This window comes from Notamacropus eugenii, chromosome 1 (genome assembly GCF_028372415.1).
Source record: "Notamacropus eugenii isolate mMacEug1 chromosome 1, mMacEug1.pri_v2, whole genome shotgun sequence".
Lineage (NCBI taxonomy): Eukaryota > Metazoa > Chordata > Mammalia > Diprotodontia > Macropodidae > Notamacropus > Notamacropus eugenii.
This window is the reverse complement of record NC_092872.1, coordinates 386214316-386229749: the sequence shown is the minus strand read 5'-3', so window position 1 is coordinate 386229749 and position 15434 is coordinate 386214316. Positions and strand designations below refer to the sequence as shown.

Sequence of the window (15434 nt, the reverse complement as noted above, 5' to 3'; positions counted from 1 at the left end):
TGTTTTATTAGGTTCAGTCCTTTATTTCAGTCTGTCAAGAACCCCTCTTTATCTCAGTTCTGGCATCCAACATGTTATCTATCCCTTAAAGGTTTATGTCTTCCAGTTTGATTGGGGTGGGGCATCTATCCTTTCATCTTCACCTCTCTTAAAAATATTAAGCAGTATAGGGATAAGGACAAAGGTCTCAGATGTTCCTTTGGAGACCCCTCTCTTCATTGGTTTTGCTGATATTTTTGTTGGATTTTCTGATCTTTGGATCCAGTTAATTAGTCAATTTTGAGCCTAAGAAAACTTTAGGTTTTTATTTATCTCTTTAAGTGGAATCCAGGTGAGAGGCTTTTTTTTTAATAGGCGTGCAAGTTCAGGCTAATCTGTTATGTTTGATATTTGAACTGAAATCTCACCATAAGTTCTATACAGCATAGCTGCAGTGGGAAAACTTGTGTTTAATGAACACAACTGACTTCATGCTTTGTGCAATAAGAAAAAGTATAACATTTATTGTACATTACCTCCCCCCATCACTAGATACAACTGTCTTCTTATAAATACTATAACACATTCAAATATAAATACACATTCTCAAAGAAAGATTGCAGATAAATGCAAAATACAACTAGAATTGAAAACTGATCCATAGGGAGCTTCCCTTACTAAGACTCTAGACACCATTTTCAGAGAAAAGAGCTAACCAGAAAAAAATGGATTTGAAGCACTGGATAGCGGAAGAATGAAATGTATGCATGTGTCCTGTCAAACTCACAATAAATCTGCTTGAAAAAGCAAGCAAGGAAACAATATAACATAGAGGATATTACAGAAAACAGTAAAACCACTGGAATCAACCAGTCTGGATGCTTCTATTCTTGGAGGTCTTGGAGTCTTCAAAAGAGTAGTCTGACTCTCAGCCCCGCCAATCAAACAAAACAAGCCACAACCATAGAAGCCATTTTGGTTGGGTGAGGGAAATCATCTGCTCCCCTTATAGCTATTAAGGCATCTGAATCACAAATTAGCAACTTACTCCATAGCTTACAAAGAGCATACTATAACACAGTTCAGTCATTTCTCAAATAACTTTATCTAAATAAGACAGAAATTTGAACCTGTATTGTATCAGGCTATAAGGTGTCCAAAAAGACTGCAGAGGCTTTTCATCAAAATCTGCCTAAAAATAAACCAACCACTACCAATAAAAAGCCAATAACATGAAAATCTAGAATTTTATATTTTTCTCCTTCACTACAGAATTAGAAAGAACAAGGTCATAGCTTATACAATAAATGGATTCTTATAATAATGCTGCTCACCATGCAATTTTAGGGGGTCAGGTCATTAACCTATCAAACATTATTTTCCAAATGATCAGAGTCTGATCATTTCTAAAAAGCTGAACAACATAAAGATTGTTGGCAAATATTGTCTTTGTAGTCCTTGTATCTCTTGGTGCTTCATAAATGTGAGTTTAGGCAGCTAGAGGACTGAGCATCGTAGATGTTATTTTCTTCCTTCCTTGTTCACATGTTGAACTAAATTGAAGGGAGTAAGACCATGTTAGGAAGTAAATGATATAGAGTAGAGGAATGGAGATTTCATCCTAGTTCGGAGACAGGATCGGCCCCCAGGGTAATCAACCTGGGAGTGATTTCAGGATTTCAAAAACTCCACTGACTTTTGTTCTCTCTGGCTCTTAGCCTCCTACCTAGGTAACAGACTGAGGAATTTCTCACCCACCTAACAGTTTCTATCCACCTGTATTTGAGGGAGAACGCACTGACGCCTTGTTCCTTCTTGAGACTTGGGAACCCTTGGAATTTAACCCTAACTTTAAACCTTTAAACCCCCTCACCTCCCAGCCCTCCAGAAATACAAGATTCACACAACGATTTGGTTTTCCCTGGTGTTAAGAACTGAGCAACGCAAAAAGCTCCATTAGAGGTGTTGGTGACCCATTTTTCAATGTACAGTTTTTTTCTTGCTCAGTTAGAGAGGCAGCAGCTCTATATCTTCTCCTCTGAGCAGACAGGTGCCAGTGTTGCTAGCTGCAACTTCAATCAGCTGCTGTTGAGCCCATCAGCGCCATGGAGTCATTTCAATCTCCTCTGCATATGGGCAGGAAGCTGTGGTTCACAGTGGTTGGGTCAATCTACCTGGCACAGCTGATACAGCTCCCTGTTTCCTCGTGGGGGCGGGTAGGAGAGTTCATGCTTGGCCTGTTGCAAAGCATGTGGGCCTGGAAACCTTTGAAAATTCTGGGTTTTGGAGCTATTGAGTCTAATGAAAGGTTCGTTTAGTCCATGAGGTTAGAGTACGGCTTCCTTCCCTTAACTTCTCAGTTTCATACTCAAGAAATATGCCACAGAAAGCTTCAGGATTGAGTCTTATCCTCCGTGCATGAGGTTAGTTGAGTGGTGGGCTTCAGGATAGTAGTGCCCCTTGCCAACTTTTCTGGATTCCGATCTGGCTTCCTCTATTCTCCAGGCAGCTCTCAAATCACTGCTTTCCTAGCAGCCCTTGGGCCTGGCTCACTCAGCTCTCATGGCCTTTAGAAAGGATTGGGATGGAGGCTGTCCTTAATGCTATGCAGAAGTAGGAATTCCCTTAGACAATTGCTGTCTAGGGAGCCACAGAGACCCCAGATTAGAGCTTGGATTCAGCAGTTCCCAGAGACCCTAGCTTAAAGTGCAGATTCAGCAATTTCAGCCAGCTGACACAGCAGGCTAGCAAAAGATGGTCTGTCTTCTGGTTTCTAGAGAGAGGGAGGAAAGCAGAGTAGTGTGAATCTTCCTAGAAGACAAATATGATAGCCCTAAGGCAGCGTTTCCCATCCTGTATCAGTCCAAGTCACAATTTGCCAGCGTGCTCTCAACTATTACAAAACAAACAATGTGTGTGTATGTACATACATTAAGTAAAAGCCCCTCAGTCATAATTTAACTTTTTTGAACTTTTAATTAATTGGAGTCTCTTCCTTACTGTTCCCTCTGCTTTTTCCACATTCCAGCATAATCTGTTGCTGTTTGGTTTCAACTCCACAGAAGAAGATGTTCCTCCTATGATAAACTCATCATTTCTAATCCTATCACCATGCTGCTACCTCAAGCCTTGGATATCACCTCCTTCAGTCTGCTCTCCCCTCTGCTGGGGGCGCTGGAGGGTGGAATACCAAACTCCTCTCAATGTCTTCCTTTACAGAGGGCAAAAATTGGATTCCAGCTCACTGCATTTTACGTTGCGGTTTTTCCTGGTTTCAAATCCATGGAATAAGATGCTCCTGGTGACCCTGTCCACCTCTCTTCCACTTCCTGCCTCCTTATGTGTAATGTCTTCCTTTGTTAGATTGTAAGCTCTTTTTTTTTTTTTTTTGTATCAGTACTACTTGGTGTTATGCCTGGCACAGAGTAGGTGTTTAATAAATGTTTATTGAATTGAACTGAATTGAATTAAAGGAAAAAACTGGCACTAGAGATTTACTTTTAAAACAACGGCAAATTCTTGGGGTCAATAGGTATTTAGCTGAATAAGTTAGAAATTCTTTGTCTGCATCCTTAGTGCCTACAATAATCCTCAGTATTCGAAGTAATAATGAACAGATTCTGAATGATTTTCAGTCAGAAAAAAAGGTTTAAATATATTGCATCTATTTCATAGTACTATGGCAGGAAAGTAAACTCAGATCTTTTAGAAAGATTTACAAAAGTTAGAGCTAAAGCAAAAAAGGAAATTCAAGTTAATCAGAAAGTTCATTAACCAAGATGCAGTCAGGGTAATGGAGGGAGGCAGGGGGAGAGGGAGAGAGAGAGAGAGAGAGAGAGAGCGAGAGAGAGAGAGAGCGAGAGAGAGAGAGAGAGAGAGAGAGCACACGTCATTCATTTTCAAACTATCTTGTATTTCATTACTTTGTATTTAATTTACTTATATATGTCCATGTTGTCTCCTCTATTAGAATGTAAATTCCTTGAGAATAGAGATTGTTTCACTCTTTATATGTGTTAGTATCATTAGCACCTAGCACAGAGGCTGGCATATAGTAGATATTTCATAAATGTTTGATTGATATATACATACATGTGTGATAGATATTTCAGATTTTCGAGGATTTGTAATTTTATCAAGATGGGGCCTCCTCCACTATGGCAGATCACAACTACTTAGTGCTTAGGGTCTCTACAAATTTATATGATCAAAAACATTCAAGATCCTAAAGTCAGTCTACTAATGAGCTGCTCTGAATTTATTTCAGTTGGTATGCCAATGACAGATGCCCAGTCAATTGACTGATCATCTACTATTCCTTTTCCATGCTCTGAACTACCACCCCACTCCCAATCCTGCTCAAATTTAGTGTCACCCAGTCATCTCTGTTATTTCATTCCTTCAGCTGAAGGTATTTTTTCTAGGAAGGAACCACAACATGAAAAGAACTTGATAATGGAGGACCTTCACATACTGACCTCTTTCCAGCAATCATTCATGATCTGGTAGATGAGAGGGGAGCATAGTCTAGGTTTATACAGTCGGTATCCAGTGCTGATATCTTCCACCACCTTGGTGTTGCTACTGTTTTCATAAGGGATTTTGCCCTCACTGAAGACTTCCCACATTAAAACTCCTGCAGAAAAGGACAAGAATGTTGAGATTAACAATAACAACCAAGCAGATGCTTATAATCCTTACTACTGGAAAGATTGAGGCTGGTGGGTAGCTTCAGACTGAGGGTTCTGAGCAGTAGTGAGGATAAAGCTGATCAAGTGTCTGTACTAAGTATAGCACCTTCATGGTGGGTCCTCAGGAGCAAAGAGCTATCTAAGGAGAAGTGGATTAAGACAAAGATTCCAGGTCAATCAATGTTGCAGTTGATTGGGCCCATTTACAGTCTATGAGACATAAGGAGACTGTCTCCAAAACAAAACACCAATAATACGTACCAAAAAAACATAAAAATCACATAATCCAGGCTTCTGCCAGTTTGTATTGATTAGTCCTGGCCTTTAACAAAGACCCAGGACTTATCGTCTCTCACGATGTTCTTCATGTCTAACCACAGCAGCTCCTGCTAGGATCTAAGCCCATTTTTTTCAATTCACGTAAATAGAGCATGTTTGGAGGTGAGAAAAAAAAATCTTTATCTTTTCATTGAAGAAATGGAGGACTGTGGGGTGTGGAATGTTACAGATGCTATCAGACCTAGCTGATGTATTAGTCAGCTTGACTAAACCACATTAAAAATATTTGTTACTAGGAGAAACTCGATGAATAGGGATTCAGAAGGGAGCAGTATATTCAGAAATAAATGTGATGTAAAGGCAAAAAGCATCAATCAACCTTTTTTTAATGCAGTAATGTTTGATGATGTTTCATTGATTGGAAGAAAAGTATTTGGAGTTAGCAGGAGTTTTGGTCCCTGCTCCCCCTCCCCCCCTCCCCCCCTCCTCCCCAGTTCACTTAACCTTTCTTCCCTTAGAATAATGCTATGAGCGCACATTGTGGAGTATTTGCAGTTCAGGTGATACTAGCTTTGTTAAGGAGATATTATAAGGATTATTTATTTTTTTGTTTTTCACTTATTTTACAGATACAGAAACTGAGGCTTGGAGAGGGGAAGGGACTTGACCATGACTCTATGGTAAATATGAGACAGAACTGAGATTCAAACTAGGATGTTTGGACCAGAGTAAGTAGAGTATTTTTTTTTTAATTGCATCATTATGTCTCTTAGGCCTATGCAGTGTGTAGAAAGGATGCTGAATTAGGAGTCACAGGGACTGAGTTCAAATCCCAGCTTTGCCACTTAATTCCTCCTTAACCTTGGAGAAGTCAATTAGCCTCTCTGAACCTCTGTTTTCTCATCTGCAAAATGGGGGGAATTGGACTTAATCACCTTATAAAGTCTCTTCCAGCTCCAAATGGAGAATCCTAATGCCTCTGATTGTTTTCTTGTTGTCCCTTCTATTGTCTGACTTTTTCTTCAAACCTTCTGCAAATTGCAGACATTTGGTCTTAGACATGACCCTGACCCTCTAAGGTTATCTAGACTGGGTGAAACTATCCTAATGCTGTCTTTTCGATATAATAAAAGAGTAAATATCCTGCAAATAGATGGCCTCATCACTGACGTATTTATTGACTACCTATTATTGGAGATCAAAAGAAAACATGATCTTACTCTTGCATTACAGACTGTTACATGGAGTTGGGAATACAAGAGACATACATATATGTATATGTATATGCAGATATTTTATATATATATATGTACACATATAAGTGTGTGCATATATGTACGTGTGTGTTTGTCCTCTGTTGCTGAAGAAGACCATGCCATCAGAGAAATGATGACATGACTTGTACTTGACTTTGTTTTTTTGAGTGAGGGAGGGCTGGGCAGATCACCAGCCTCACTTCTCCTCTAGAGCCATCTGAATCCAGTGATCAGATATTCATCAGGATGACTGGAGATGACCCAGGATGAGGCCACTGGGGTTAAGTGGCTTGCCCAAGGTCACACAGCTAGTGAGTATCAAGTGTCTGAGGTGAGATTTGAACTCAGGTCTTCCTGACTCCTGCACTGGTGCTCTATCCACTGCACCACCTAGCTGCCACTAAATCTTACAATAAATAAGTACCCAGTGAGGAAACCACTTAAGATTATTATTCCCATTTTATATAAAAAGGTATTGGATGGCTCAAAAAGGTGACTTGTCAAGGTCACACAGATAGTAACAACTAAGACTTGTGACCTGAATTCAGAGCTTCCTGTCTCCAAGTCACACAATCAATCCACAACACCATAATGTCTTTCAGTAAAGTGAAAAATAGATACAATTTGTACATTTAATATCCATAATAAGCTTGAAATGCTGTGGTTTCCACTTCAAATTTATGATGTACATAAACTTTCCTTAATTCAACCTGTGCGCACTATGAAAACTGGACAGAATGTATTTACCTGTTATATTAATAATATAAGGTAACAAGGTAGAGACAGCTGAGGAAAGAATGCTAGATTTGTAATCAAAGGATGTAGAAGTCAGAGAATCTACCTTAAAATCCTAATTCTGTCACTTACTCCCTATACGACTCTGGTCCTCAGTTAGCCCATCCTTAAATTGGTTGGACTAGATAATGTTTAAAGACTAATTCCAGCTCTAAATCTGATTCTAAGTAGTATGTGAATGGTAGAGACCAGGGATTGGCAAACTACAGTCCATGATCCCTTGGACTGTTTATGGTATAGACAATAGGTATTACAGAGGTCAGAAGGCAAAGTGAACATCTAGCACCAAAAGTGAGATGCCATGACTTGAGCTGGACTCAAGGCTAAAACTTAGACACAAAGAGAAAAGGGTGGAGGAAGGAGGTACTTCAAGCAAAGGCAGTATTTTGAGTAAAGACCTGGAAACAGGAAAGATTCAAGGACCATTCAATAGAAAGTTATGACTACAGTGCAGGTGTTGTATAAAACATGATTAGGAGAAAACAATGGAGTGGAAAGTTGGAACCATATTGGTGGACCTTGACTTCAAGGCTAGGGGTGTTGTTCTGGAGGCAGTGGGGAGGTGCTAAAAGTTTTTGACCTGAGTGGTGACATACGCACAGCGGGGCTTTAAGAAGATTAATCTGATAGGGGAATGTAGGATGGATTTAAGAGGGTTAGAGTCTGGAGTAGAGACCATTCATTTGGGAGGCACTGAGAGCCCTTGTGACCACCTTCTCTTCACCTGTCTAAGAAACTGAACAGACAAGCAGGTTCTCTAGAGACACCCTGTGTCTCAATTCCATGAAACCTGGGTTGGCTGTATGATAAACCAATGACTAGAACAGATGGGTCACCAGAGTACTTGGATGCTTCTTTGAGGGAGAACCCAAAGCAGCAGTAGTCCCTACCATCATCATCTGAAGACACAGAGAACCAACTTGGCACTCCAAAATGAGAAGACAAGGGTTTCTACTACACTGACTTCTCTCTTATATGCAAGTCAGCGACACTGCCTATACCATGTAAATGAACACTTAATTTTTTTATTATTCTCTGTAATATATGTCATCTCTTGAAACAGTTATATTCTTGTTCTTTTAGGAGGAGTCCCTCCACTGAATCCCAATCTGATATGTCCCTGTGACCTGACTGTGTTCTCAAAGGTAGTGCTAGAGGGGCATAATTCTTCCAACCTGCAAAGGTTTTGATTATAGACCTGGTGCCAGACTGTATATTCACCATCTGAGGATCAATGTAGCTAAATTTGGGAATGTTCATAACCACAAAGGTAATGTTCCTATTGTTTGCTTTACTACATTAATTCATTTGATCCTCATATCAAACCTATAAAGTAGGTGCTAACATTATCCCTCACTTTGTTCATCCTTCATTTTCCAAGAGGACCAATGACCTCACAGGGTGATATCTCAACTTGCTTGTGAAGTGGATTGAAGTGAGGCAGAACTGTGTCAAGTCACCAGCCTCACTCTCTCTTCCTGTCCAGAGGCAGGACAAAAATGAAGCTGACTGATGACAGCTCGGGATGCAGTGGATGACCTTGGCATCTTTAACATCTGACCAAGCTCTAAGTACTCCACAGCACCTGCTTCTTGGAATAAATTGTTCTCATCCTCCCATTTCACTGGGGGAAATCTTCATGTGCTTGGGGCAGACATCCCCCTAACTCATTGATGCTTTTGAGGCCTGTTGGTTAGCCTTACCCTGGTTTAGCCTCTCTGCCAAGATGGTTTTACTGTGATATAGTCGCTGCGCATGCTATAGCTTCTTGGAGTCGCAGGTGAGAGTTGGATGGTATGAGCCCACTTTATAGATAAAGAAATTGAGGTTATTATGGGAAATATGAGGTAAGTAGGAGACACAGCCCCTCTCTTGACTTCAAGGAACAATGAATATCTTCATAGGTGCTTTTACCCACAGAGATAACAAACACTAGAGATGACAGAGACCTGCCCACGCCTGGTAAATGCCTGAAGCCATTGAACCCAGATCTTCCAGACTCCAAGTTCAGCTCTCTATACATTGAACCACCTATCACCAGGTCAGCTCCCAAATTAGAACTGGCTGTCATGAGAGGTGTTGCATTTCCTTTCTCTGCAGATCTTTAAGGAAAGGGTAGTCAACTGCTGATCATGCGATTATAGGTTTAGAACTGGAAGATATCTTGAAATCCATTTTACAAGTGAGGAAGGTAGGGCCTGACAGCTAGTAACTATCTAGGGTGGGATTTGAACCCAAACCTCCTGGACTCTAAGTCCATTGCTCTATCCATTACACCATGCTGCTATCACAAATATATTAGAGGAGATTCTTGTTCAGGCAGATATTGGGCTACATCTAGACCGCTGAGGTTCCTTCCAATTCTGAGGGTCTATTATATTGGTGATGATGTTTTTTATCTAGAGCAAGTTATAAAGGAAATCACTAAGGGATTATCTTCTATTTTCATCATATCCCCCACAGGAGGTACCTAGTGCTAGGCACATAGTTAGTGTTTAGTCAATAAACAGTAATGTATTACTGCGTTAAACTGTCAAGAAAACTTCCCTAAAAAGGGTTCATCTAAAAATAGTTCCTCATCTATTATTCATAAGCATTTAAAAGAATATAAATAAGAAATGCAGCATTTCAGAGAACTTTAGAGGTAACCTGTTTCAACCTATTAGGATGATTTTTTTTTTTTTTACGGATAAGGAAACTGAGGCCCACAGAGACACAACTTGCCCAAGGTCACACAGGAGGTCAATGGGGAGGCTGGATAGGAACTTACCAAATGACCACACATCAGATTTGCTACTATAACGACTGAAAGAGAAAACCTCTGGTGAGGCCCACTTCACAGGGAACTTGGTACCGGTGGAGCTTGTATACTGGTCGTCAAGGACAAACCTGGAAAACAAGGGCAGAGGATGGAGCTCGGAGATCATCTTCAGAGGAAACCGTTCCCACTGAAGCAAGGCCAGCATCGCATCTGGCTGGTTGGTTACCTTGTCATGCCAAAGTCTGACACTTTGATGACCTGGTTTTCTCCCACCAAACAGTTCCGGGCAGCCTGGAGTCGAGGCAGAAGAAAAGGGAAACGGTTGGCAAGTAATCAGTAATTAAAGAGTCTCTTATAATCATAGTATTTTGCCTGAGTTATTTGTTGTGCAAGGACATCAAGGGAGCTTTACAAACATTAATTAAGCCTCATAACACCCCCGCTGCAAGTTAGTTAGAAGGTATCCAGCTATCAGGCTGCACTGGTTTACTCCAGTCACTTATGCCAGGATCCCCATTATGAGAAATCTGCAGCGATCTCATTACCAGCGATGAGCTCTGACTGATGCAGTCTGGTGCAAGAGGAAAGTATAGCATCAGGGACCAGACAAATCATCTCTCCTTCCTTAGATCTCTTGGAGCACTTGTACTACTCCTTTTACATACTGACTGCCTTTGCATTTGTATTGTAATCAATAGTCACAATAATAGCTAACATTCATGTGGCACTTACTAGGTGCTTTACAGATATTTCATTTGATCCTCACAACAACCCCGGGAGGGAGGTTCCGTTATTATTCCTATTTTACAATAGAGGAAACCGAGGCCAGCAAAGGTTAATTAACTAGCCCAGGGTTCACACAGTCCATTTCTGAGGTCAGATTTGTGCTCAGGTCTTCCTGATTCTAGGTCAGGTACTCTATCCAATATGCCACCTACCTGCCCCCTTTTTGTGTACCCTTCATCTTCCCAACTAGATTCTAAGTATCCAGAGACCAGAGTCTGTAACTCATTTGTCTTTACATCATCTCCTCTTGCCAAAATTACCAGAAACGAGGAGAGTTCCAGTCCATAGAAGTGGCTCAATAAATGGTTTATTTGTTTGGTGGGGGTAGGGGTAGGGGAGAAGTAGGGACTCTTCCTTTGACAACGAAGATTGGCAGCTCCTCTACAATTTATAGTCTTGGGGAGCAGTTGGGGAGGGGGGAGGGATGTTGAGTAATCAAATTACATACTCAAGGTCATACAGCTGATCTGTGTCAGAAGCAAGACTTGAACCCAGGTCTTTTTAACGTCAAAGTTGGCTTTCTCTCTTTTATTTCTTGAGAGTTGCCTCTCATTTGTTGAATGGTTAAACTGAAAAGTTTCTCAACCAAAGGAGACAATGGGATGCAAAAGTGAACTCAGAATCAGAAAGCCCTGGGTTCAAGTCCTGGCTGCTCTGCCACTAATTAGGTGAGTGAACTTTATTCTCTTATCAATGGGTACAGAACCTTAGAGCTAAAAGGCATTATTAAGATCATATATGTAGGGGGAGCTAGGTGACACAGTGGATAGAGCACTGGCCCTGGAATCAGGAAGACCTCAGTTCAAATTCAACCTCAGATACCTACTATCTTTGTGACCCTGGGCAAGTAACTTAACCCCGATTATCTCCCCCCAAAAATTATTTAAAAATATGTAATTCAATTCCCTCATTTTCAGAAAAGGAGGAGAGGGGAAGAGACTTTCCTTCCCCATTATTCAGAAGAGAAGAAGACTTGCACTCCAGCCTCAGCTATCCTATTGCCTTTTATCTATGATAGGTAGTTAGGGAATGGGGACAGTGGTTAGAGAGCCAGGAAGACCTTAGTTCAAATCCTGTCTCAAACATTTCCTAGCCATGTGACCCTGGCAAGTCACTTTGCCCCTATGTTTCAATTTCCCTACCTGTAAAATGGAGATAAAAATATCAGCTACCTCTTAAGGTTGTTGTGAGGATCGGATGAGAGGATGTTGATAAAGCATTTTTGCAAGCCTTCAAGTCCTATACAAATGCCATCTACTTAAACAGGTGCCTAACTGTGAGACCACTTGGCTGCTTTTTCCTGAAATATATGCCACTTTGATCAGGGCTGAATGCCAGAGGAATTAATTTCCATCTTTGGGTTGGCAGGTTGGCTTCAGTAATAACTTACCAGATCTCTGTGAATGACACAAGCTTCCTCCAAGTAAGCCATCCCCTCACACACATCCTGGCACATGCCCAGGAGACTCTCAGCAGAAAAGAGTCCCCGTTGGTTCCGGAGGTAATCAGACAGGCAGCCATGCTCCATGAACTCAAACACCAGGCAAATAGGGGCCTGCTCCAAACAGACTCCATAGAGCTGGACCAGTTTAGGATGAGAGAGTTTCCTGGGAGAAGAAGAAAAGCAATGAGGCAGAAGGAATTGATTAGACAATGTTCTTTGATCTACTCATTCTTTAGGATTAGATTGTTTACTTTCTAATTCATTTTTAACCTATGTTTCCAAAGCCCTTTATTGAATGTAATTTTTAATTGCCTTATGCAAATTTTATTGCATTATCCTAAAAAGGATGTATTGAATATTTTTGCTTTTTTGTTTGTGAGATTAATATATAGTCAATTTTTGCAAAGGTGCCTTGTGTGTTCATTCATCCTTTGTTGCTGAAGAAGACCATGCCATCAGAGGAAATGATGATGTGATGTGCACTTGACTTTGTTTTTGAGTGAGGGAGGGCTGTGGAGGTCACTAGCCTCACTTCTCCTCCAGAGCCATCTGAATCCAGTGACCAGATATTCATCAGGATGACTGGAGATGACCCAGGATGAGGCAATTGGGTTAAGTGGCTTGCCCAAGGTCACACAGCTAGTGAGTGTCAAGTGTCTGAGGTGAGATTTGAACTCAGGTCTTCCTGACTCCTGCACTGGTGCTCTATCCACTGCACCACCTACCTGCCCAAAGGTGCCATGTACAGCTGAGAAAAAGGTATACTCCTTTTTCTCCCATTCAGTTTTTTTCCAGAGGTCTATTATATTTAACTTTTCTAAAATTCTATTCATCTCCTTAACTTCTTTCTTATTTATTTTATGGTTAGATTTATCTAGTTCTGAGAAGGGAAAGTTAAGGTAACTCACTAGCATTGTTTTACTGTCTATTTCCTTCTGTAACTCATTAAACTTTTTCTTTAAGAATTTGGATGCTATGCAATTTGGTACCTGCATGCTCAGTATTGATATCACTTTGTTCTCTATGGCATCTTTTAGCAGGATGATTGTCTCTTTTAATTAGACCTATTTTGCATTTGCTTTGTGTGAGATCATGATTGTTACCCTTGCTTCAGCTGAAGCATAATAGATTCTGCTCCAACCCCTACTTTAATTCTGTGTATGTGTCTTTCTATTTCAAGTCTGTTTCTTGTAAATAACATATTGTTGGATTCTGTTTTCTAATCCATTCTGCTATTCGCTTCTGTTTTATGGGTGATTTCATCCCATTCACATTCACAGTTATGATTACCACTGCCTCCCTTAACCCACCCACTCTTATCAATACCCTCCTTTCTTTTATCTTATTCCCCTCCTATTTCCCTTTTTGGTAAGATAGATTTCTGTACCCAACTGAGTTTATATATATATGTATTCTCCCGTCTTTGAACTACATCAGGTACTAGTGAGATTTAAGCATTTCCCCCCTCCCCATTGTCCCCTCCACTTTAAAAGCGCTTCCTTGTGCACCTATTCTGTGTGAGATGATTTTCCCTGTTCTTCTTCTCCCTTTCTCCTTTTCCTCATGCATCTCTCTTTCTTATTCTTCCATTTGTGTGTGTGTGTGAGTCCTGCCCCATACTAAGAAAAACAGCATGACTTTTGACAAATCCCAAGGTGTATGACTGTATGCTTCTTCTTTTGGGTGGGTAATTTTGAGGAAGGGGAGAGGATGTCTTGATCTATGATTCATCAATATAGGAGTCTCTTCATGTGGAAACTCCCTTCGCCATGCAGATCAGTAAATAATCTATAACTTAATATCTTGGAAGGTTGCTTGAAGTACTGAGGGTATAAGTGAACCCACCCAGGACCATGCAGCTCATATGAGTAAGAAACAAGACTTAAATCCAGGTCTTCTTGACTACATCAAGTAGGTACCACAGTGGATAGAGTGCTGGGCCTGCACACAGGAAGACTCATCTTCCTGAGTTCAAATCTAGCCTCAGATACTTACTGTGTGATCCTGGGTAAGTCACTTAACCCTGTCTGTCTCAGTTTTCTCATCTGTAAAATGAGCTGGAAAAGGAATGGCAAACCACTTCAGTTTGTTTGCCAAGAAAACCCTAAATGAGGTCAAGAAGAGTTGGACGTGACCTAAAAATGAACAACTTCCTGACTCCAAGGGTGGTCCTCTATCCACTATACCATGTATTACTTTAAACTGAATTAATTAAAAGTCTAGGATCCAGAATAAGGCAGTGGGTGGGTCAAAAGTGGCTGATAATTTCCACTGTACTAGAGAATGGGAATGTTATATTCAATATTAGATGCCACATTTTAGAAAGAATACTGAAAACCTGAATAGTGTACACAGTAGAGTAGCCAGCAGAGTACTAGAGATGATGTCATATGAAGACTTGCCCAGTAGGGGTTAGAGTAGGAGATATAAGAGTGATAAATGTCTCCAAATATTTGAGGGTTTGTCATATAGGGAAGGGATTAGATGTTTTTGGCTTGACCCCGAAGTATTGCCTTTCTTCTGCTTAAACTTGCCTCAGTGGTGGAACTCTGATGCTGCCTGCTTACATGGTCAAATCCAAGTCCTCCCTCATCCCTTTCCTTCTTTCCTCAGGAAACTCCCTCATCCCAAATTGGTCCAACTTTAAGTTATATGTTTGGAATGGTTCCCCATCTACCCATATGTTTTGAGTTACTAGAGAATGGTTAGGAATGGGAAAAGATACAAGAAATCAGGCTTTGGCTCAACATAAGGGAAAACTTTCTAATCATTGTTTCCCAAAATTGAATAGGAGGCAGTGAGTTTCCCATCACTGGGGGAGGTTCAAATAGAAGATAGCCATCACGGTTCTGGGTTTTACAACTTAGCACCTGGGTGACTTTAGGTAAATCACTGTTCTGGGCCTCACTTTCCCTATCTGTAAAATGAGGGGGTTGGACAAGGTGATCTCTATGGTTCCTCTCAATTCTACAAACTGTGATCATTATTTGAAATAAACTTCCATAGAACTTTCTGAAACTGTCTGCTTGCCATGTTGTCTTGGAGAAGGGATTTATGCCTTGGGCATGGTTTGCAGTAAAAGAACTCTGAGATCCCTCTTAATTTTGAGGTTGTATGAATCCTTTTGGAAGGTTACATGTAATTCCCCCAACAAAGAAGCTGGAAAGCTCCACTGAAATGTGTATGTAAGTATTGAATATCCTGTGTATCTTTTCAAGGTCAATCTCATGCTCTGAAAACTTGAGGCTTTGTTTATATAACAGCACTCCATCTAACTGGCTGTTTTGAAAAGACACTAAAACAACCTGTTAGACTGATTTTTCTCTCCACCCACCAGTGGAGTTAGGTGGTCAGGAAGACCCAGGTCCAAGGCTAGCTTCTGATACACACTAGGTGTGAGAAAATGGGCAAGTCCCTCTCTCAGTACTCCCAATCAACTTTCC

General features: G+C 40.7%; 1 protein-coding gene across 1 annotated transcript in view; it reads right to left on the bottom strand.

Moving 5' to 3' along the window:
* Window positions 1-474: 474 nt before the first annotated feature.
* The window catches only part of ITK (IL2 inducible T cell kinase), a 79214-nt gene continuing 64254 nt past the window's right edge, over window positions 475-15434 (bottom strand). Inside the window, exons 13-17 of the mRNA XM_072630841.1 lie at window positions 11938-12154; window positions 9988-10052; window positions 9771-9889; window positions 4458-4615; window positions 475-2752 (exon numbers count right to left, since the gene is read on the bottom strand). Coding sequence (XP_072486942.1) covers window positions 2681-2752; window positions 4458-4615; window positions 9771-9889; window positions 9988-10052; window positions 11938-12154 — 631 coding nt within the window. The 3' untranslated portion in view covers window positions 475-2680. The remainder of the gene's footprint in view (window positions 2753-4457; window positions 4616-9770; window positions 9890-9987; window positions 10053-11937; window positions 12155-15434) is intronic.